This window comes from Oncorhynchus keta, chromosome 36 (assembly GCF_023373465.1).
Source record: "Oncorhynchus keta strain PuntledgeMale-10-30-2019 chromosome 36, Oket_V2, whole genome shotgun sequence".
Classification (NCBI taxonomy): Eukaryota; Metazoa; Chordata; class Actinopteri; order Salmoniformes; family Salmonidae; genus Oncorhynchus; species Oncorhynchus keta.
Window position 1 is genome coordinate 13999173 of NC_068456.1, and position 22541 is coordinate 14021713.

General features: G+C 41.0%; 1 protein-coding gene across 4 annotated transcripts in view; it reads left to right on the forward strand.

The window, feature by feature from the left end:
• kcnq5a (potassium voltage-gated channel, KQT-like subfamily, member 5a) overlaps window positions 1-22541 on the forward strand; it is a 107804-nt gene that overhangs the window by 46508 nt on the left and 38755 nt on the right. For 3 of the 4 annotated variants that reach the window (XM_035754281.2, XM_035754284.2, XM_035754282.2), the window contains exons 2-3: window positions 17913-18003; window positions 20119-20245. In XM_035754281.2, the coding sequence (XP_035610174.2) occupies window positions 17913-18003; window positions 20119-20245 (218 nt within the window). Of the gene's footprint in view, window positions 1-2008; window positions 2234-17912; window positions 18004-20118; window positions 20246-22541 lie in introns of those variants that run through there. The other variant, XM_052498532.1, reaches the window with a different exon arrangement.

Consider the following 22541-nt stretch of genomic DNA (forward strand, 5'->3'; position numbering starts at 1 on the left):
GCAACTGCCTCTCACAGTGATATTTCACAGTAGAAAAGGAAACTGTCTAAGCTGACTGTAAAGTAATTTAAAGGAATATAGCTCAACAGTTAACCAGCTCAGCAGCAGTTTTTCTTGTTGTCTTGTCAGTCACTTACATTCACTCAATTATCCATTTTAGCTAACAATTTTTTAGATTGGCAAGTTAGTCTAGCTATTTATCTAAACTTGTAGTTATGATGGCCGAATACCTACTGGGCACACATGGCATGTGCCCAGGTGCCTTGACCTCCAGGGGCCCCCATTGTTTTTGTTAGTCACTCTCAATTAGATATCATTAACATGAAATAAGTCAATGCAAAATGTGCCCGTTGAAAAGATTTGTAGAATTTCATTAAATTTGTTATGATAATTCATAATTTACTTTCTGTCCTGTGGCAAAATGTGTGGCACTGCAGGAAATTAACTTTTAAACGTATATTTTTCACTCTTCACTCATAAGGGGCGCCACAGGACAGGGGGGGGGACCAAATTTTGCTTAGGGCCCCCAAAAGGCTTGAGCCGGCCCTGCACACATGCTTATGTATTCTTAGGCATACTTACCCAAACACTCACACGCTGCTGCTGAGCTGCTTAGCTGCTGAGGTGTATTGCTTTAAATTACTTTACAGTCAGATTAGACAGCATCATTTTCCACTGTGAAATATCATTGTGAGAGGCAGCTGCACTTGCTGTCGTAATAGACTTTTCAGGAAATAGCAGGCAGTTGAGTGTGTGGACACATACACGCACACACACGCACACTGTGCTGGCTGCTTTCCTGTCAGTCGGCAACAGCTGAGCACAGCTTAAGTTATATGCAAGTGTAAAGGCATGTGGCCTCACGGTTTGCTTCAGCACTTCCCCTGAATGTATGTGTGTTCACGCGTGTGTGTGTGTGTGTGTGTGTGTGTGTGTGTGTGTGTGTGTGTGTGTGTGTGTGTGTGTGTGTGTGTGTGTGTGTGTGTGTGTGTGTGTGTGTGTGTGTGTGTGTGTGTGTGTGTGTGTGTGTGTGTGTGTGTGTGTGTGACGGTGTAACTGTGTGTGTGTGTTCACGTGCATGCACATGTTTGTGTGTGTATGTGTGTGTGTACACGTCACTATCCTTACCATGCTTGGATGTTTCAGTGGAGATATACACTGTATCTCAGCCACCCGGACGCCAGCACTGGTGTAAATCTCTGAGGCCTGAAAGCACACACACACACTAGCACTTCTGTGTGCTTTCTCTTCTCCTTTCTTCGATTTTCTTCTCTCCTCTCATCTTCTCTGTTTAGTTAGCAACTTTCATCACTTTAAATAATGACATTGCAAAACAGTCCTTATGCTTTGTTGAAATTGTTAAACTTTTTAAGCTGATAATCAGATTCCTTTATTGATTAAAAGGACAATAACTGCAAGCTATTGTTGTTAATCACAGACATTATTGTATTTACATTTTTATATTCATGTACATTTATTTTTGATTATATACTGTAGCTATCTGTACTGCCATTGTTTTGTTGAATTGTTGATACAGTATACAGGCATACCACGCACAAATCAAAATGTGACCCACCGCCTCGATTCAGTGTTGTGTAGCAACATTTGAAATTGTGTTTTTTTACATTGGATAAAAAAAGACCAAGAGATACAAAATGTATGTCGTGCGTCACTACTTCACAGGAGAGCCATGTGCATTTTTTGGGGTTGGCAGAAATGCCAACTTTCATGTGCCTTAATAACAAACTTGTATGCCTTCTGTAAATATTAATGAAATTGTTAAATTACGAGCCTAGTTTGTTTAGCCACAGAAAAGGCCAGCAACCTTCCCACTAGCCATGATTGGCTGAGATAATGAATGGGCTGGACATGCCGAGAGATGATTTCAGATTGGTCTGCCATGTAGCAAGCTTCTGTCTATAACATGAGCTGGTCAGTATGTGTAGGTAATCCTTTCTAACATGGCTTTTTTTGAAATATATCACGTACGGGAACAGCACAAGTGTTGCTCTCCACTTTCTGGAGGACCGTGTTTTGAAATCAGTGACATTAGAGTATGATAGCTCAGGAGATGGAGAAAATTCTGGCGTTTGATTGCAAATATGCAGATGGAGTTGAAAAGAGAATACACAGAAGGCTGTTGCATAAAACACCTCTCCGGATTACATCTTCAAACTAAGGGCAACCATGGCATCCTTGACAGAGAGGGAGAAGCGTTCACCCAGTTGTACGGGTAAGATAGTCTAGCTAGTCCATCTTTGTCAATTATGCCTGCTAAATTCTTGGCAGCAATGTTATTGAGAGCAGTAGAAACACTTTTGCAGATCTCCATGGCTAACATATCTTTCAAAAAATCTGTGGTAGCAAGGATTATCTACACATACTGAGCAGCTCATTTTACAGACAGAGAGTGTTACATGGCAGACTATTGGCATGCCAATCCGAACTCATCTCTCGGCATGTTCAGCCTATCCATTATCTTAGCCAATCATGGCTGTTTTTTACCGTAGCTTAACCAACTAGGCTCGTAATTTAATAATTGTATTCATATTTGCAGATGGCATACAAGTTTTATATTAAGGCACATGATGGTTCACATGTTCCAGAAGTGATTTCTGACAAAAAAAACGCATTTTGATGAAAATACAAAATAAATGTTAAAATGCTTCTCCTGTGAAGTAGTGACATGCGACATATGCCTAGCTTCTTGAAACGGGTCACAAATGGCATAATAGGCACATAGCAGTGGAATAGCGGACACCTAATGGGCACAGGGCAGTGGACTGGTAGTCTGGTAGTCTTGTGGCTCCACAATATTTTAAAGTGTAGGTCTAGGTATTATGCTTCCAATGAGTGATATTATACAGTGGATGGTTAGTGGTGAAATGTAGCTTTCGCAACTAAGTGGGAAGTGAGAATTTACCACAACCAGGAAAAATTCACTTGAATGGCCCTACAACTGGTAATTACTTAACCGTCTACTCCCGCCCCCTCCCCTCTGGCGTCGCCGGGATACTAACCACCGGTTCTGGCACCAATCATTACACGTACCTGTACTTCATCATGAGGCACACCTGTACTCCATTACCTCACTTATTACCTCCCCTAAGGCACTCCCTTAGGTTGTTTCAACAGTCAGTATTGTTTCTGTGTTTATGAGATGAAGCCACTACGATGTTGTCTCGTTCCATGTTTGTTGTTTTATTCAACGTACCACCTGCTTCTCGACTCTCAGCATCTTCATTAAAATTACTAGTTAAATCAGCCCTTGTGACAAGGGGATGGAAGCTTATTGTGTGCAACAGGGAGGGTCAATTGAATGCGAGAGGCACCAAAAATGAATTTTTAAAAATTGTTAACCTTTCTAGCCTGTCTATGGGTAACAGGGTTGACGTGTAATGCTCAACCTGCTCAGTTTTCCATCAGAAAACGGTGAATAAAAGTAGACCCAGCTCACCTGTTTTTACAGTAAGATTTATCTATTAGATGTTCAATGATTATTTTGAAATAAATATTTTTTTTTAAGTAATAGTTTCACCATATTCAAATGAGAGTTGAGTTGACGTAACAGGGTTGACCATAAAATTAGGGACATACTGTACGTAAATGAATCACTAATCATATGAAATGAATAATTATTGTCAGAAATAACTTTGTCAAGCAACAAAATAACTAGGGATTTACAATGATGGTGAAAACTTGCAGTATTTTTGGGGGATTCATATTTTTTTGATCAAGTCTTTTATTTATTTATTATATTCAAAATCATATTTATTAAATCTCCATGTGGTCTATATTAAAGGACACTTCATTTCATATAGCAGGATTTTAAAATGTAATATTGTTGCATCATTTCTACATAACATATCAAAGGCACTTATCTCGCGGAACGAACCAGTATACATTAAGTTCTGCCCGTTGGACGTTGGCTGCAATGCTCTCGTCAAGTTTGTTTGTTTATTTGTCATATGCACATGAAAGACATGGAGTCACTACATGACGGATAATGTACAAACTTTGTAGTCATTTAAATTCATGTTAGTGCTTTTGGTATGTGTCAAATACAATAAAAATGCATTTTGACTAAATATATTGTAGCGGTGGCAGCCTATTGGGATATATGGAGTCGTGGCTTGTTGGGGCTTTGTTTTAGTGCTTTTTGATGAGACAGATTGTCATGCCAGTTAATGTGTTATGTTGTGTTCTATGATTAAAAGTTCAGCTTGTACATTGCCAGCTCTGCAGTTTTAATGAGACTGACATTAGTGCATGTGATACCAAAGAGCCTACTAAAGCTTCATTGTTAAGACAATCACCATTTCTTAATAATATGATTTGGCCAATTTGTATATTTGGCCCACATTTATTAAATATATATATTTCTTACATCTAAATGTAAGAAATGTAAATACATCTAAATGCATGTTGGAATATATTTTACAAAACATTTCCAAATACATAAAAAAATATATTTACCCAATATATTGATAAATGGATGTGAAAATACAGTATGTTCAAATATTCATTCTTGAATGTATTTCAGAAAGTGAAATACATTAAATACATTTTCTATACATTATTTGGTCAATTTCACATGTATCCTAAAAAATGTATCTCAAAATATATGATAATTATTTCCCCGTATGAGACACTGAAAACATTGACAGAGTCAGAGTAGCGTTAATAAAGATAAGATGAGCGATATTGATGTGAATGAGTCAATGTGTCCGTTCGGTCCGATCGTAAGACACACACAGGTCCCATGCACGCACAAAGACACACATGTACATGCATATGCATACACTGGTCCTAGCTCCCCTCCTTTTACCAAACAAAGTTCCTATTTAGATCACAGGGTTCATTGCCAAAGGTTCTCATCTGTGTTTATCCATCCTGAAGTGGTGTCTTAGAAACGCACCAGCACCTTTCTCCAATCCTCTCTTCCCTCATCTGCTTAATTTGAAGACCACCATGAAAATAGCCCGGCAGGTATCCATACTGTTGATTTTTCCCATAATCGCAAATTCAGAGGCAGACTGATTAGGACATTTAGAAAATTCCCCAATATTCCCACTGTTGGAATGTTTGTTCTGCTAGACATATTGTGTTACTTTAATGTTATTGGCTGTGATGTCTCCAAGACAGACCTCTGTTAAATGCAGACACCACAGGAGGTTTGTGGCACATTAATTGGATGGAATGATATAAAATACATCAAACATGGTTTCCATGTGTTTGACGTTATTCCATTTGCTCTGTTCCATCCATTATTATGAGCCGTCCTCCCCTCAGCAGCCTCCACTGACAGACACGCTGTCAACTCATGACAAGGTTAAATAAACTGTTCCTTGGTGGGGAATTCTGTGAATTTGACCAGTTAGCATTCTATTTTATGCTATTCTGTTCTATTTCATTCTAATATATTATTATTATTATTATTATTATCTCTCTCTCTTTCTATTTCTCTTTCTCTCTCTCTGTGTGCACTCAATGCTGATAAAGGGCTATCTGCTATTGATAGGGGGTAAAGCCTGTGAGGGGATGAGTGAGTGTACAGTATATAAAGGAGGCCCACTCAGCATAACTAGTGACATTGTATTTTACTGCCCCGCCGATACAGCTCCAGATATATAGACCATAGGAACCTTTTCATGCACACTCAAGAAAATGGAGAGTGATATTTCCACTCCTTTATGGTTCATTAACCCCTTCTTCTCTGTAATACATCGGCAGAGTAGACCTAGAGTCAGCAGATTAGCACCTCACACTGGCTAGGCTTTCACTCGTTCTTTCTTTCTTTTTGGCAAGGCTCAGATAAGGAATCGTAGCCACTGCTTTCTGACGTATGGTTACCCCAACTATCAGTGGGTTTCATTCCCACATAGATCCCAGTTCTCTTCAGGTCATTGACCAGGTCCTGCTGTGTAGTTCTGGGCTGATCCCTCACCTTCCTCATGATCATTGATGCCCCACAAAGTGAGATCTTGCATGGAGCCCCAGCCCGAGTGTGATTGACCGTCGTCTTGAACTTCTTCCATTTTCTAATAATGGCGCCAATAGTTGTTGCCTTTCCCACCAAGCTACTTACCTATTGTCCTGTAGCCCATCCCAGCCTTGTGCAGGTGTACAATTTTATCCCTGATGTCCTTATGCAGCTCTCTGGTCTTGGCCATTGTGGAGAGGTTGGATTCTGTTTTATTGAGTGTGTGGACAGGTGTCTTTTATACAGGTAACGTGTTCAAACAGGTGCAGTTAATACAGGTAATGAGTGGAGAACAGGAGGGCTTCTTAAAGAAAAACTAACAGGTCTGTGAGAGTCGGAATTCTTACTGGTTGGTCAAATACTTATGTCATGCAATAAAATGCTAATTAATTACTTAAAAATCATACAATGTGATTTTCTGGATTTTTGTTTTAGATTCCGTCTCTCAGAGTTGAAGTGTACCTATGATAAAAATGACAGACCTCTACATGCTTTGTAAGTAGAAAAACCTGCAAAATCGGCAGTGTATCAAATACTTGTTCTCCCCACTGTACATGTACAGTACATCTGTGTATTGCTCTGCTATTGGTGTTACTAGTCTAACTGACACCAACTCTTGAAGTCTTCCTGACTTGAGAGTCTTGAACGGCTGCTTTGATGTGTCTACACGAAACGTAGATAATGAAGGGGCTGTGCCCTCAGACTTCATGGTGGCACCCTACGCTGGCTGGATAACCCCGTTTCGAATTGAATGAATCATGATCTATTTACATAGGACCGCCCCAGCCCTTCCTATTCCAGCCATATCCAAGAAACACACACAGTAGCTAGCACAAACCTTCTGGGTTCGGACACGGTTAGCCGCTAACATAATGAATAGGGTCATCATACACATTTTCAAAACATTTAACAATCCTTCTACACTAAAACAAGTGGCATATTAGACAACTACAACCTGTTAAATGTTATGCTCTTGTGTCTAGCAAGTAGCAACTAACGTTAGCTAGTATAGCTAAAGTTAGCTAGCATTGTTCAGCCCATAGAAAGCCAGCCAGCTATTACCTTTTAGTTTGCTTGCTATCAACTCAAAATCGGCCAGCAAATCAAATGTATGTTTTAGTTATAAATTAACTAGTTAGCTAATTATATGCTGAACAGTTCCTTAACCCTGTGAAGTTATTCATTTTCCTTCTTGGGTGTCCTCTGTTTTTTATTGTTGTTTTATTTCACCTTTATTTAACCTGGTCAGCTAGTTGAGAACAAGTTCACATTTACAACTGTGACCTGGCCAAGATAAAGCAAAGCAGTGCGACACAAACAACAACAACACAGAGTTACACATGGAATAAACAAACATACAGTCAATAACACACTGGAGAAAAAAAAGTCTATATACAGTGTGTGCAAATGAGGTAAGATGAGGGAGGTAAGGCAATAAATAGGCCATAGTGGCAATTAAACACTGCAGTGATAGATGTGCAGAAGATGACTGTGCAAGTAGAGATACTGGAGTGCAAAGGAGCAAAAAAATAAATAACAATATGGGGATGAGGTAGTTAGATGGGCTATGTACAGGTGCAGTGATCTGTGAGCTGCTCTGACAGCTGGAGCTTAAAGTTAGTTAGGGAGATATGGATCTTCAGCTTCAGTGATTTTTGAAATTCGTTCCAGTCATTGGCAGCAGAGAACTGGAAGGAAAGGCGGCCAAAGTAGGAGTTGGCTTTGGGGGTGACCAGTGAAATATACCTGCTGGAGCGTGTGCTACGAGTGGGTGCTGCTATGGTGACCAGTGAGCTGAGATAAGGCGGGGTTTAAATTGTAGGGCAATGATGTGAATCACCCTTGCATTCTAACTGGCTAGCTATTAATGCACTCAACAAGCTCTCACAGTTTCACATCAGAATTAGATGTTTATCCATGTTTCTCAAATGTCAAATTTCGAAGTTGTTACAAATGTAACATTTTTCGACGTAAGTTTAGGCATTAAATCCGAATGATTAATCAATCAATCAATCAAATGTATTTATATAGCCCTTTTTACATCAGCCAATCTCACAAAGTGCTGTACAGAAACCCAGCCTAAGGTCCCAAACATCAAGCAATGCAGATGTAGAAGCACGGTGGCTAGGAAAAACTCCCTAGAAAGGCCAGAACCTAGGAAGAAACCTAGAGAGGAACCAGGTTATAAGGGGTGGTCAGTCCTCGTCTGGCTGTGCCGGGTGGAGATTATAACAGAACATGGCCAAGATATTCAAACATTCATAGATGACCAGCAGGGTCAGATAATAATAATCACTGTGGTTGTAGAGGGTGCAACAGGTCAGCACCTCAGGAGTAAATGTCAGTTGGCTTTTCTTAGCCGATCACTCAGAGTTAGAGACAGCAGGTGCGGTAGAGAGAGAGTCCAAAACAACAGGTCTGGGACAATGTAGCACGTCCAGTGAACAGATCAGGGTTCCATAGCCGCAGGCACAAAAGTTGAAACTGGAGCAGCAGCATAACCAGATGGACTGGGGACAGCAAGGAGTCATCCGGCCAGGTAGTCCTGAGGCATGGTCCTAGGGCTCAGGTCCATAAGGTTAGGAATTAACTCTGAATGGTTAAGGTAAGGGATTCAAACATGCAACCTTTGGAACCAGAGGCAGATGCTTACGCCTGTCCACCATCCCCATCCACAACGCCCTAACAACACCTAAGCCTACTTGAAGGTACCAGCGCTCACTGTTGCCCCTAGTGGCCGGTTTCCATGTCATCTCCCAACACTCTCAGACATGTATGGACTTTGAATACTGACTTTTATCACCGGTGACCTGCCTGACTGTGCTAATCATGTACGCTTCTGGAGGTTTCCACTGATGACCAACAAAACCCCAAAAAATATGAATCATCGTTCAAGTCAACCAAAAATGTCTATCTAATGCAACATGTACAGATAAAGAATACAGAACGCTATAATGCATGAAGCAAACATTGAATGACTGTGAAATTTGAAGGTGTAGACTCCATGAAGATGTATAGTGAATGTATCCCTCTCTGTACCCATCAGTGTAGATGAAGGTTAAGGACAGGTTAAAGAAGGATTTTTAAGACTTGAGACATGGATTGTGTATGTGTGCCATTCGGAGGGTGATGCCTAACCTCCGAATGGCACACATACACAATCCATGTCTCAATTGTCTCAAGTCTTAAAAATCCTTCTTTAACCTGTCCTTAACCTTCTTTAACCTTCATCTACACTGATTGAAGTGCATTTAACAAGTGACGTCAATAAGGGATCGTCGCTTTCACCTGAATTCACCTGGTCAGTCTATGTCATGGAAAGAGCAGGTGTCCTTAATGTTTTGTACACTCAGTATATATATGTCACTAGGTCACGCGACATCCTTTACCGACAGTATCATGTGTTGGCATTGGGGAATGACAAAATTAGCACCTCATTAAAAGACCTAAAGCTTTTTGTTTTACGTTGTGTTTCACTTTGAAGACACTATCTATGAGTGGTGATGGTCGCTGTAAAGCCGACAGTCGACATGGGTTATAATCTCTAGCGTAAGTGATGCCTTCTCAACATAGCTCCTCGTGTTTAACTCTCTGATACCACTTTTGAACATCATGTGCTCATATTTAGTAATCTCATCGTCTTTCACCAAAGAAAGCAGTTCTCCAAGCTTGCAGAAATTCACCAGAAAGGCAGGTTTTCATTTTGAGTGCTGAGTGTGATAAAACAATAGTCTATAGATGGTTAATTCCCATCCTCATTCAGAATCATGTATAATTGGTAGCAATATAAATACACTGAAGCACATTTGATTATTATGCTAGTAGTTCTTGCATAAGAAAATGTTATGTGTGCAGTTCCCATAGTTTAATCCAGTAAAAGTACTTTCTGTAGTGCCTCTTTCAACCCTTATGCTGCCTGCTAGCCAGTCCTTTATGATGCAGTACTATCACTTTATTCAGGCTACTTAATGTCTTATAGGCCTATCATGCAAACATTTCATGCACTTTCAATCAATCATTCACTGGTGTGTCATCACTATAATTTCCATTCCGACATTACGTGTATCCATCGAGGTGCCATTCTATACCTTCGAAGTACACTTCTAGGTCATTGTACATACCATGTGTAGTTCATATGGACTTCATCCAAATCAAGTCCAAATCAAACCAAATGTATTTATATAGCCCTTCGTACATCAGCTGATATCTCAAAGTGCTGTACAGAAACCCAGCCTAAAACCCCAAACAGCAAGCAATGCAGGTGTTGAAGCACGGATTCCGATGATTTTTGAGCTGTATAGGACTAAGGCACACATCTGTCCCGGTCTTCCCCGACCAGCTCCCCTGGAATTCCAAATTCAATGTCGTATGCGCTCTTGTCTTCCTCTACAACCACCACTCTGAGACCCAGGCCCTTTTTCCTTGCAGATTTGGTCCTCCGTTCACCACAGCCTTTAGCGGGGACACGACTGTCAGAATTGGAGGATGCTTTCCTAGCTTCTTGAAGACTAGAACTAGCTAGATAGCTGGTAAATTAGACATGTGCCTCCCCACATTCTGAAATTGCATTTTTGTCCCCCCCAGTATTACCATTGGAATATGATACAAAACAAGGGAATGGTGTTCTTTAGGACCATGCGAATGCCTCCTAGTGGTCCGGTAAACTGTTTGGAGTGTTAATCTGACTGGATAAAATATATATATATTTCTAAAACCAAAGTTGCGCCCCTGGTCGTTGCTACGTGGCAGTGTCGTCTCTCTATCTTCTTTTCAGAAAGCTCCATCAGTTTTTCTCCCTACTCTAGTCAGCGAGCCTAACTTTAGCTTGGCTTGTTTACCTCTTGAGTGGAGGGAGCGTGGGGGGCGTTGCGCATGCAAATAGCATTCATATGAGAACCAATCAAAAGGTTGCTCAAATGTTTTGAGCTAAGCCCGAGTAACCAGACCAGTGAGTCCCAGCTCTCTGTGTATTTACGTGGGTTGTGTGTCAGCCAGGTACTGCCTCCTTTGGAAGCTGTTGCATAAAGCCTTTTTCTGTCTGTTATAACTGTTTGGTTTAATCTAACGGAGTAGCATGGATGGAGGGAGTTTTATGGATGGAGGACAGATGCCCTGGAATACTAAGGGGATGTGTGTGTGTGTGTGTCACCTCCTTTACCCCGTTTTACCATGGTGACGTGAGTGGGACTGACGAGTGAGCAGGACTGACGAGTGAGCAGGGTCGGTCTCTGCACAATGGTTCCATCACCCCTGACAAAACAACAACAATCAATTGGCCATTCCTCAAATAATGAAATTATAGTGTCTTTTTCATGAACTGCTCCACAGACCAGCTCCTCCACACACGCACACCCATAGGCACAACAGTTTAAAAGGTGGAAACAGCACAGATGTTATAGAACTTGTGGGGAGTTTGGAGCGGCTGTATGTACAGTAGCACTTTAGAAACCCTTTGTCTCGCTCTGACAGGAGACAGCCGCAGACTCTCCATCATCAGACAGGAGACTCTCACAAGCTCACATGAACACACAGAAACAGCTTTATTTCCCCTCTTAGTTTAACCATAGGCACTGCAAATTAACTTAAAAATACCAATTTTGCTGAGATATTGAGAACAAGGGTAAAAAAAAATATAAACGGCAATATGATTCCAGTCTTGGCACAGGTTTGAACACAATTAAGCGTTATGAGTATTGTATTCACTCAATCATATATCCCTATGGTCTATTCGTTGGTTGTGAATTATTACTATATATATCCACTGCACATTGTGCCAAAGCAAAACTATGAGGTATAAATCATGTCCTTAATGTAAACCCAAAGGACTCCTGTAAGTAATGCTGTAATGCCTAGTCAGAAGGTACAGAATCTGCTTGCTACACAAAATTGTATTTTATGTTTCATGTCCGGGTTGAAATAGTAGCCTATTTGATATCTGTCAAATACTTTAGATGAGCTTAAACTTAGCTTTATCAGTGCAATGGAACCAATGGATTAATCCTAAAAGTGCAAACCCCATCCAGAGAAGCTAATGTTTGAAATAAAACAAATAATATTTCAACCTAGGTCTGCACTGTTAGAGCCCAGAAATAGAAAAAGAACAGTACAGTATATCTAGATGGTTTAGACTCGCAGAATAATGTTTCGAAAAAAAGATGCAATGTGTGGCTTCTGTAGGGATGGAGAAAAACTCTACCAACTCACTTGGATTCGAGCGAGTACTTTTAGAGAGCTGTTTTCCCTTGAGTCCCTTTACTTCCACTGCTGATAGGATAAAGAACGAGATGGGTTTCTAAACTTATTGTTAAGGATCTCCCCTTTGCACCCTGTTACATGGTTGAAGTGTCTCTGCACTGTATGGTACTCATACTCACAGGCAATCGGTACACACACACACACACAGTACCACAAACACATGCACACACTCTCTTTCCTTGACTGACATCTGCTTGACAGTTGCGGCGTTGACCAGTAGTGGAGAGGGTGTGCTGATGAGAATCTGCTGTGCAATGTGTGTGTGTGTGTGTGTGTGTGTGTGTGTGTGTGTGTGTGTGTGTGTGTGTGTGTGTGTGTGTGTGTGTGTGTGTGTGTGTGTGTGTGTGTGTGTGTGTGTGTGTGTGTGTGTTTTACCCAGCTTCAGTTATAAACCTTCTCAGCTGTTGGCTTGACCCAGTATCCCTGTCTGGGTCAAGTTAGAACAGGATTTTAGCTCCACACATGGAAAAGACCGTCTTCTATTTCTCTGACTCTCTCATGCACGGGCATACGGACGCTCGCACAACCGTGTTGTGGGGTACTTTGCTGCAGGAGGGACTGGTGCACTACACAAAATAGATGACATCATGAGGCAGGATGATGTGGATATATTGAAGCAACTTCTCAAGACATCAGTCAGGAAGTTAAAGCTTGGTTGCAAATGGGTCTTCCAAATGGACAATGACCCCAAGCATACTTCCAAAGTTGTGGCAAAATGGCTTAAGAACAACAAAGTCAAGGTATTGGAGTGGCCATCACAAAGCCCTGACCTGAATCCTATATAAAATTTGTGGGCAGAACTGAAAAAGAGTGTGCAAGCAAGGAGGCCCACAAACCTGACTCGGTTACACAAGCTCTGCCAGGAGGAATGGGACAAAAAACGTATTGTGGGAATCTTGTGGAAGGCGTTTGACCCAAGTTAAACAATTTAAAGGAAATGCTACCAAATACTAATTGAGTGTATGTAAACTTCTGACCCACTGAGAATGTGATGCAAGAAATAACATCTGAAATAAATCATTCTAGCTACTATTATTCTGACATTTCACATTCTTAAAATAAAGGGGTGATCCCAACTGACCTAAGACAGGGAATTTTTACTGGGATTAAATGTCAGGAATTGTGAAAAACTGAGTTTAAATGTATTTAGCTAAGGTGTATGTAAACTTCCGACTTCAACTGTATGTATTTTCACTGTTTTGTTCACCTACAATCTAACCACAAAGCTTGCCATATTTTCCCTCTCTTTCTGGCTGCCCTCCCACTTCCCTTGTAAGTTCAAATTGAAGTTTGTTTATTTGTCATATACACATGATATGCATGGAGTACACAGTGCAATGAAATACTGACTTGCAGATTAACCTCTCAACAATGCAACAACAATAGAAAAGTAAGTAGCTAAGTGAATAAAAAGAGAAATACAAATAAAAGCTAAAGGTAAATCAGTTCCGCAAGCTAGCCAGTAGCTACGGAACTGGCTAGCCAGCGATGCTAGCTACAGAAACGAAACCCATGAAATACACACTGGAAATAAACACTTTCCAAATATCATGACATATCAACATATTTAGCTTGCCCATTCACTAAATATACTGTTAAATAACCCAACAGCTTAACGATCCTGAGCGCTAACGCTAGCTTATTAGCATTAGCCAACCATATGATGAGGGAGACTAACGTTAGCTAGTTAGCTACCACCCACCCTGCACAAACCTCATTCACTGCTGCCTGCTTGTGTTCAACCTGCTAGATTTTTTTTGCCTCTCTTTCGGGAAAGAAGTTCAGAATGTACATATTTACTGTGTGCTATACTGCAGACTGACTGAGTAACAGGCGTTTTGCTGACTGATAACATTGACAAGGGACATAAACGGTCCACTGTGTTGTGAAATCTTTACCAATCACAGCAAGCATCGCATCACTCCAAGGGCTTCTTGCCTCCTTCTGCCTTGCGCAGGATATTGTCTTGTCAATTTTTGTCAAAAATAAATGCCAGTGAAATGTTTTTCTATGCTGCACAGCACAAGTTTTGTGTGGTTATGGAAACACATATTAGACTGAAATAAAAAATTACAATAATAATACTTTTGTTGGACCATCAAAAGGTTTGGGGCTGCACCAAAAACATCCGGGGCTGAAGCCCAATAAGCACAGGCTTAATTACGCCACTGGAGAAAGTTTGGAAGGCTGAGAGGTTGTGTTTTTTCATTTAGAGAACATTTGGAGAATTTTTGGAAGACTGAGGGGTTGTGGTTTTTCATTTGGAGAACGTTTGTCTGTTCAGTCTGAGTGGCCTTGGCCCTGGTGTGTTTTGTTAAGTAGTTGCTTAGAAATAAAACCTTGTGCTTTATCGCTCCCATCAGCAGGTAAGATATTACACTACACTTGATAAAACACAGGGATGAACTAATAGACTCTTGGCAAGGAGACAATATGTCTGTGCCTCTCACTTTCTCATCTCTTTTCTCCCTTCTCTTCTCTTCTCTCTCTCTCTCCTTCTCTCTCTCTCCCTAGACACAGACAAACTCAGGGCCAGCTTTAATTTGTCACTTACATTAGTGGGCAAAAACAGGAAAGCACACACACACACACAATCCCAGAACACACACGCGCACACGCACACTGCAGAGGTTGTTGTCAGGATGCTCCATGCTGCCATGTAATGCTGTTGTGTATTTATAGCAGAATGTTTAATCATTTCTGCACTACCATTACCTTAAGAAGCCTTTCTAATTTAACTCCACATATTCATTCACATGTCGGTATTCCATCTCTGGAATATTCAGAAAAGTACATAGAAAAGTGCTTAAAATGAAGTTGCTATTTCAAACTGTCCTGTTCTCCATCTCCTTTTAGAATTACCTATTTTGTTTGTATTTTTATCACTTGCCTTATTCTCCCTCCCTCCCTCCCTCTGATTGAAGGGGAATGCATGGCTGGCATCAAAAGAAAGGAGGAAATAGATAATGATACCAGGCAGTATGGTGTGGAAAACACTGACCTCTCACATAGCTGATCCATCACACACACACACACACACACACACACACACACACACACACACACACACACACACACACACACACACACACACACACACACACACACACACACACACACACATGACACAGACACATTGCATATCAATATACACAAACCACATATTTTAGGCTGGGTTTCTGTACAGCACTTTGTGACATCAGCTGATGTTAGAAGGGCTTTATAAATACATTTGATTGAAATTTTACATATACCATTTACAGTATACACACACTCTTTCGGACACACACACACGCACGCACGCACGCACGCACGCACGCACGCACGCACGCACACACACACACACACACACACACACACACACACACACACACACACACACACACACACACACACACACACACACACACACACACACACATATACACACACAGCTGTATTTCTGCTCCTTGCCTCTAAATCTTCTCCCAGTTGGATGAGTCCGCTTATGGGAGATTTACGGCCCAGATATGAAACAGGATGGTTAAATGTGTTTTGTGTGTGAGTGTGTGTGTGTGTATTTGTCCGTCCATTCTATAATGTTGCTCATGGATCATTGACAAAGAGAGTCTATTTGTGGCATAAGAATTACTAACAATAAAAGGATATTAAAGGACCTACAAGGCATGGTTAGGTAGATCCTGCACTTTTTGCCTTCTCCACTTTCAACTCCACTTCCACCCTGACCAGAAGCCATCTCCCAGCCACATCCGCCTAAACCGGGGAACCAGAGTGGCACTCCAACAGAACACACTCACTCTGGCTGTTCCATTCCATTAAATTGGGTGTTAGGTTTAGGGGCATTTTGGCTTTATATGGTTTTGTCTTTGCTCTTCTGTGCGCTCATCATTACGAGAGGAGAGAGAGAGGCACTTCACCTCTCCATCTCTGTATTTGTCTCCATCTCTGTCTGTCTGTCTGTCTGTCTGTCTGTCTGTCTGTCTGTCTGTCTGTCTGTCTGTCTGTCTGTCTGTCTGTCTGTCTCTCTGTCTCTCTGTCTCTCTGTCTCTCTGTCTCTCTGTCTCTCTGTCTCTGTCATGCTGCCTCTCTTTTTCTGTCTCTGTCATGCTGCCTCTCTTTTAATGTCTCTGTCATGCTGCCTCTCTTTTAATGTCTCTGTCATGCTGCCTCTCTTTTTCTGTCTCTACCAGTTGCACACTAGAAAAATGCCAGAGATATTAAATTTACACACACCATACATATCAGCCACAAGCAAGTTAGACACAACAAGTTAGACAAGCCGTCTTATACACACAACCCAAAAGCCAGTTACTGTCCAATCATGGCAATGATTGATCCTCCTTGTGATTAGTTGGTTATCGATCGCTCTGTCCAGGGACTGATTGATGGATTGATTAGTCCAGTCATCGATGAAGTCATTAGTTACAAAGGTGTCAGTCATACTGTCAACTCATCCAAATGTAATGACCCATGGTGGGTTGTGGTAGTGGTGGGGATAAAAGGGGATAAAAGTCCATCCGCAGACCATGACATACATTGTTATTTCACAATAGAAAGTGGGATGAAAAGTGGCAACCCATTGTTTATTCCACGTTGTGTTTGATACATTTAATCAGAAATCTATCATTGATCTGTATTATTGTAAAATAGCAACACAATAAAGTTATAAAACTCTCTTCACACACACACACACACACACACACACACACACACACACACACACACACACACACACACACACACACACACACACACACACACACACACACACACACACACACACACACACACACACACACACACACACACACACCTACTCTCTGAGCAGCAGCTGGGAGTGGATCTGGTGTCCATGCCTGGTCTGTCTGACAGTAAAGGCCTATTAGTGTCTGCTGCTCTATCAAAGCCATATGTTCCCCGGCTGTTAGGTCCATACCATGCCCTAACTCACCTCCCTCTCTAGGTATACTGTAACTCAGCTTGGAGTGGACCGCCAACAGCCCTTTACTCACCCTAATATTTCACATTAATCCCATGGAAAATAAACGATGTTATGAATCACCGTCTAAGGGGAAAGGGCTGAGTTCAGCTCCAGGGGAGGGGAGAGAGGGAAGAGGGAGACAGAGGAGAGAAGGGAGACGGTAGAGGAGAAAGGGGTGGGCGAGGTGAAAGAGGGAAGAGGGGTGAGGGGTGAGAGCTGTGGAGATAAGACTTACAGAGTGACACTCACCCACACACTCATGGCAGAGCATGAGGGAAGAGCAAGTCATAAGACAAAGAGAATAACGAAATGCCTCTTGCTGACTCTTGACAAGATGAACATAGTCTTTTTAATGAAATGGAAAAATCCTGTACCAGCTATAGCCCTAGGCAGAGTGGACTTTCTTAGAGAGAAAGAGATGGAGAAGAGGTGAGAAGGCAGCAATAAAGGTGAGCAGAAGATGAAAAAAGAGGGAGAAAAGAGTTTAACACAGTATAATCATCACACACTTTCATATTGTGTGAACTGCTAGTTCTGCAGTTTTATCCTCAGCAGTGTACCTCATTACAGTAATAAAGCTGGGGGTTTTGTCTGACAGCGCGACCTGACCTTGATTTCATGTGTATTGCATAATATCTGTAGGTGATATATGTGTTATCTAATGTAGCGTATGTTTGTTTCTCTCTCTGTCAGGTTCATCTTGGTGTTTGGCTGTTTGGTCCTGTCAGTGTTCTCCACAATCCCTGCCCATCAGGACCTGTCCAACCACTTTCTGCTCATCCTGGTGAGTGTAATGCCTCATTCACATTACAAATGGGGACCATTTCGATGGAGTGGAATCGCAGCGCCCCCTTGCAGTTGAAGACTCCGTTCCAAAATGGAGGATTCGAACTTGCAACCTTTCGGTGGCTAGTCCAACTCTCTAACCACTAGGCTACCCTGCCACCCTGTAGCGCTTTCCAATACAAGTAACAAAGGTTTCACATAATAAAATAAACACAATTGCTAACAAAGAAAGGCTTAAGGAGAATAAAAAAAGATAGCTAATTCAAATCATACAGTAAAGTATCTTTACGGGTATTTATAAAGAGGCACTGAATCTGCAAACCTGATCTCTTCTGATGGACCATTCCAACGTTTAGGGGCCCGAATGGCAAATGCCCAGTCTCTTTTAGTTTTCAACCTAGACTTTGGAAGGGTCAAAAGTTCCCTGCCAGAGGATCTCTGATCTCTTCCTGGATCTCTTCCTGGAGATATAGGATGGAGTAAAAACCAATGCCTTAAACGTGTTAGATACAATTTTGAAATTGAATCTAAAAGTCACTAGTAGCCTGTGTAAAGAAGCTGAAATAGGTGTGATATGGTTACATTTCCTGGTGTCTGTTAAAAGCTGAGCGATTCCTGACTGAGACATGTATACAAAGAGTAACAGTAATCTAGGTGTGAGGAAATCAAAGCATGTATAACTTTCTCCAGATTTGTTACTTTTATTTCTTATTTTTTACTTACTTACTTAACATGTATTTTTCTTAACTGTGTTGTTGGTTAAGGTCTTGTAAGTAAGCATTTCTCTGTAAGGTCAACAACACCTGTTGTATTTGGCACATGTGACAAATACAAATACAATACAATTTGATTTGATTTCACTGAAATAAAATACTTGACTTTAGTTATATTTCTTAGATGATAAAAGCAAGACTGGACAATCTTCTGTAAATGCAGCTCAGGGCCAACAGTAGGCATAACCTTTTTGAGTAGTCTAGTAGGGATCACGTCCAAGGAGCAGGAGGAGGTCTTCATGTGAGCTATAGTGTCAATGAGGGACTCAAATTATATTTGCTCAAAAGAAGCTAAAGGAAGCAGTAGACAGTTACGGAGTAGTTGCCTCAAGTGTCTCCTGACCAGAAATGCTGGTAGGGTGTCGGCTACTGTCAATTCGGGATCTAATATTTTTTACATTTTCTGTAAAGAATCTTAAAAACTGTTCTCAGAGGTCAGCGGGATGCAAGCATGTCACTTACATTCAAGGGTAGCTGACGTGTGTGTAGACCTGTGTCATTTTTATCATCCACAGCAATTAGAGCCTCTCTACTGTAAACTACATGGGGTACTGGGTTGCAAACATATTAATTACTGGGTCTGCCTCTAACTGTGTGTGTGTGTGTGTGTGTGTGTGTGTGTGTGTGTGTGTGTGTGTGTGTGTGTGTGTGTGTGTGTGTGTGTGTGTGTGTGTGTGTGTGTGTGTGTGCGTGCGTGCGTGCGTGCGTGCGTGCGTGCGTGCGTGCGTGTGCGCGCGTGTGCGCGCGTGTGCGCTAAGTGTACATGTGTGTGTTGAAGTGAAACAATGTAGAGAGAAAAAAATATATAAATAGAATAGAAAAATAATAACACAAGGAATAAATACACAATGGCTAACGATGACTTGGCTATATACACTTGGTACCAGTATCATGTCGATGTGCAGGGGTACGAGGTTGTTGAGGGAGGCACTAGGCAACATGGTAGATTAAAAGTAACAGCAGCGTATGTGATGAGTCAAAAGAGTATGTGTATATGATGAACATAATGTGTGTGTGTGAACTGTACATGTGTGTGTGCTGCAGTGAAACAACACAGACGCAACACTCTGCATACTAATCTTCCTGACTGCTCTCTTGTTATTTTGCAGCACCGCACAAATGAAAACACATGAATAATGGAGACATTTCATTTACTGCAGCTATAGCTTATCAAATTTAACAACCCGAGATGCTATATTGATTATTGGTGATCATTATTAATCATTTTCTTTTATACTAAAACTGTCTGGAATAAATATACCATTTTGCAGTATATTAAACTGTCTCCCGTCGCCTCTTGATTGACAATAATGGTCTATGATATCATGTGTGTCTTGTAGGAGTTTGTGATGATCGTGGTGTTTGGGCTGGAGTACATCATCAGGATATGGAGCGCAGGCTGCTGCAGTCGCTACAGGGGCTGGCAGGGACGCCTCCGCTTTTCCAGGAAACCCTTCTGTGTTATAGGTAAGTGTGTGTGTGTGCATGTGCACCTATACCGGAAATGTAAAATAAATATATACTGTATATTCCAACATATATTATGGAATATATTTGAAATATACAGGTAACCGCCAAAATAAAGGAAACACCAACATAAAGTGTTTTTTATTTGGGCTTTGGGCCACCATGTCTATTGAAGAATTTCTATAATTTGGTGTTCTGTTCATGGTGGTGGAAAACACTTTCTCAGGTGCCACCCGTAAGTGTACAACTGGTTTGAGATCTGGTGATTGAGACAGCGATGAAATATGGTTGACATAGTTTCATGCTCATCAAACCATTCAGTGACCATTCGTGCCCTGTGGATGTGGGCATTGTCATCCTATGGGGTATAGCCAAAATAATGGCCAAAATAATGGATTTTTATACATGACCCTAAGCATGATGGGACGTTAACTCAGGAACCACAACAGTGTAGAAGCACATGCTCTCAAAACACTTTGTATCCCTCATTTACTCAATTGTTTGCATTATTTTTGCAGTTACCTGTATGCAGTATATAAATGTATGTAACATGTATATCAGAATATATGTTAAATGCATCAGAAATGTATTTCAAAACACATTCTGAAATGCATTAAAGAATGCATTTTAGAATATATATTTAAAATATATTCCCATATGCATTTAAATCTATTTGTAAGAAATATATTTCAATTTAAAATGTATAGTAAATATCAAAATTTGTCAAGTTATATTGGAACAAAATGGTGACTGTCTAGTAGGTTCTTTGGTATCACATGCACTTATGTCTCATTAAAACCACAGAACTGGCAGTGTACAAGCTTAACCTTTAATCACAGAACACAACATACTGTAAGACATTAACTGACATGACAAAATGTACTATGATAAAGCCACGTCCCAACAAGCCACACCTCCAAGTCTTCTAATAGGCTGCTGCCGCTACAATATATTTTATCAATATGCATTTTTTATGTACTTGACATACCAAAAGCACTAACATGCATTTACATGCATTTAAATGACTACAAAAATGACTACAAACATGATACATTATTGGTCATGTAGTGACTCCATGTCTTTCATGTGCATATGACAAAAACAAACAAACTTGACGAGTGCATTGCAGCCAACGTCCAAGAGGCAGAACTTAACGTGTACTGGGTGGTTCCACGAAACGAGTGCCTTTTGTGCCCCTTTGATATGTTAAGTAGAAATGATGCACCAATATTCAATTTTGAAAACCTGTTATATAAAATGAAGTGCCCTATAATATAGACGACATGGAGATTTAATAAATATGATTTTCAATATGAATAAAGACTCGCTAAAATGCCAAAATTCTGCATTTTGACATGTCCCTCGGACTTCTAGAACCATCATTGTGAAGCCCTAGTTATTTTGTTGCTTTGACAAAGATTCCCATTTTTTTTCATGTGATTAGTGATTAATTTATGTCTGTCCCTCATTTTAAGGTCAACCCTGGTTACCTGAACTATTTCAAAATAAACATTGAACATCAAATCGTAGCGTTAATGCAGGCGAGCTGGTCCTATTCTTTTTGGTCATGTTCTAGTGTTTAATGATGAAAAACTGAGTGTGTCGAGCGTAACACGTCAACCCTGTTACTCATACACTGCTCAAAAAAATAAAGGAACACTAAAATAACACATCCTAGATCTGAATGAATGAAATATTCTTATTAAGTACTTTTTTCTTTACATAGTTGAATGTGCTGACAACAAAATCACACAAAAATGATCAATGGAAATCAAATGTATCAACCCATGGAGGTCTGGATTTGGAGTCACACTCAAAATTAAAGTGGAAAACCACACTACAGGCTGATCCAACTTTGATGTAATGTCCTTAAAACAAGTCAAAATGAGGCTCAGTAGTGTGTGTGGACTCCACGTGCCTGTATGACCTCGCTACAACGCCTGGGCATGCTCCTGATGAGGTGGCGGATGGTCTCCTGCGGGATCTCCTCCCAGACCTGGACTAAAGCATCCGCCAACTCCTGGACAGTCTGTGGTGCAACGTGGCGTTGGTGGATGGAGAGAGACATGATGTCCCAGATGTGCTCAATTGGATTCAGGTCTGGGGAACGGGCGGTCCATAGCATCAATGCCTTCCTCTTGCAGGAACTGCTGACACACTCCAGCCACATGAGGTCTAGCATTGTCTTGCATTAGGAGGAACCCAGGGCCAACCGCACCTGCATATGGTCTCACAAGGGGTCTGAGAATCTCAGTCAGAATACCTCTGGCGAGCATATGGAGGGCCCCCTAAAGAA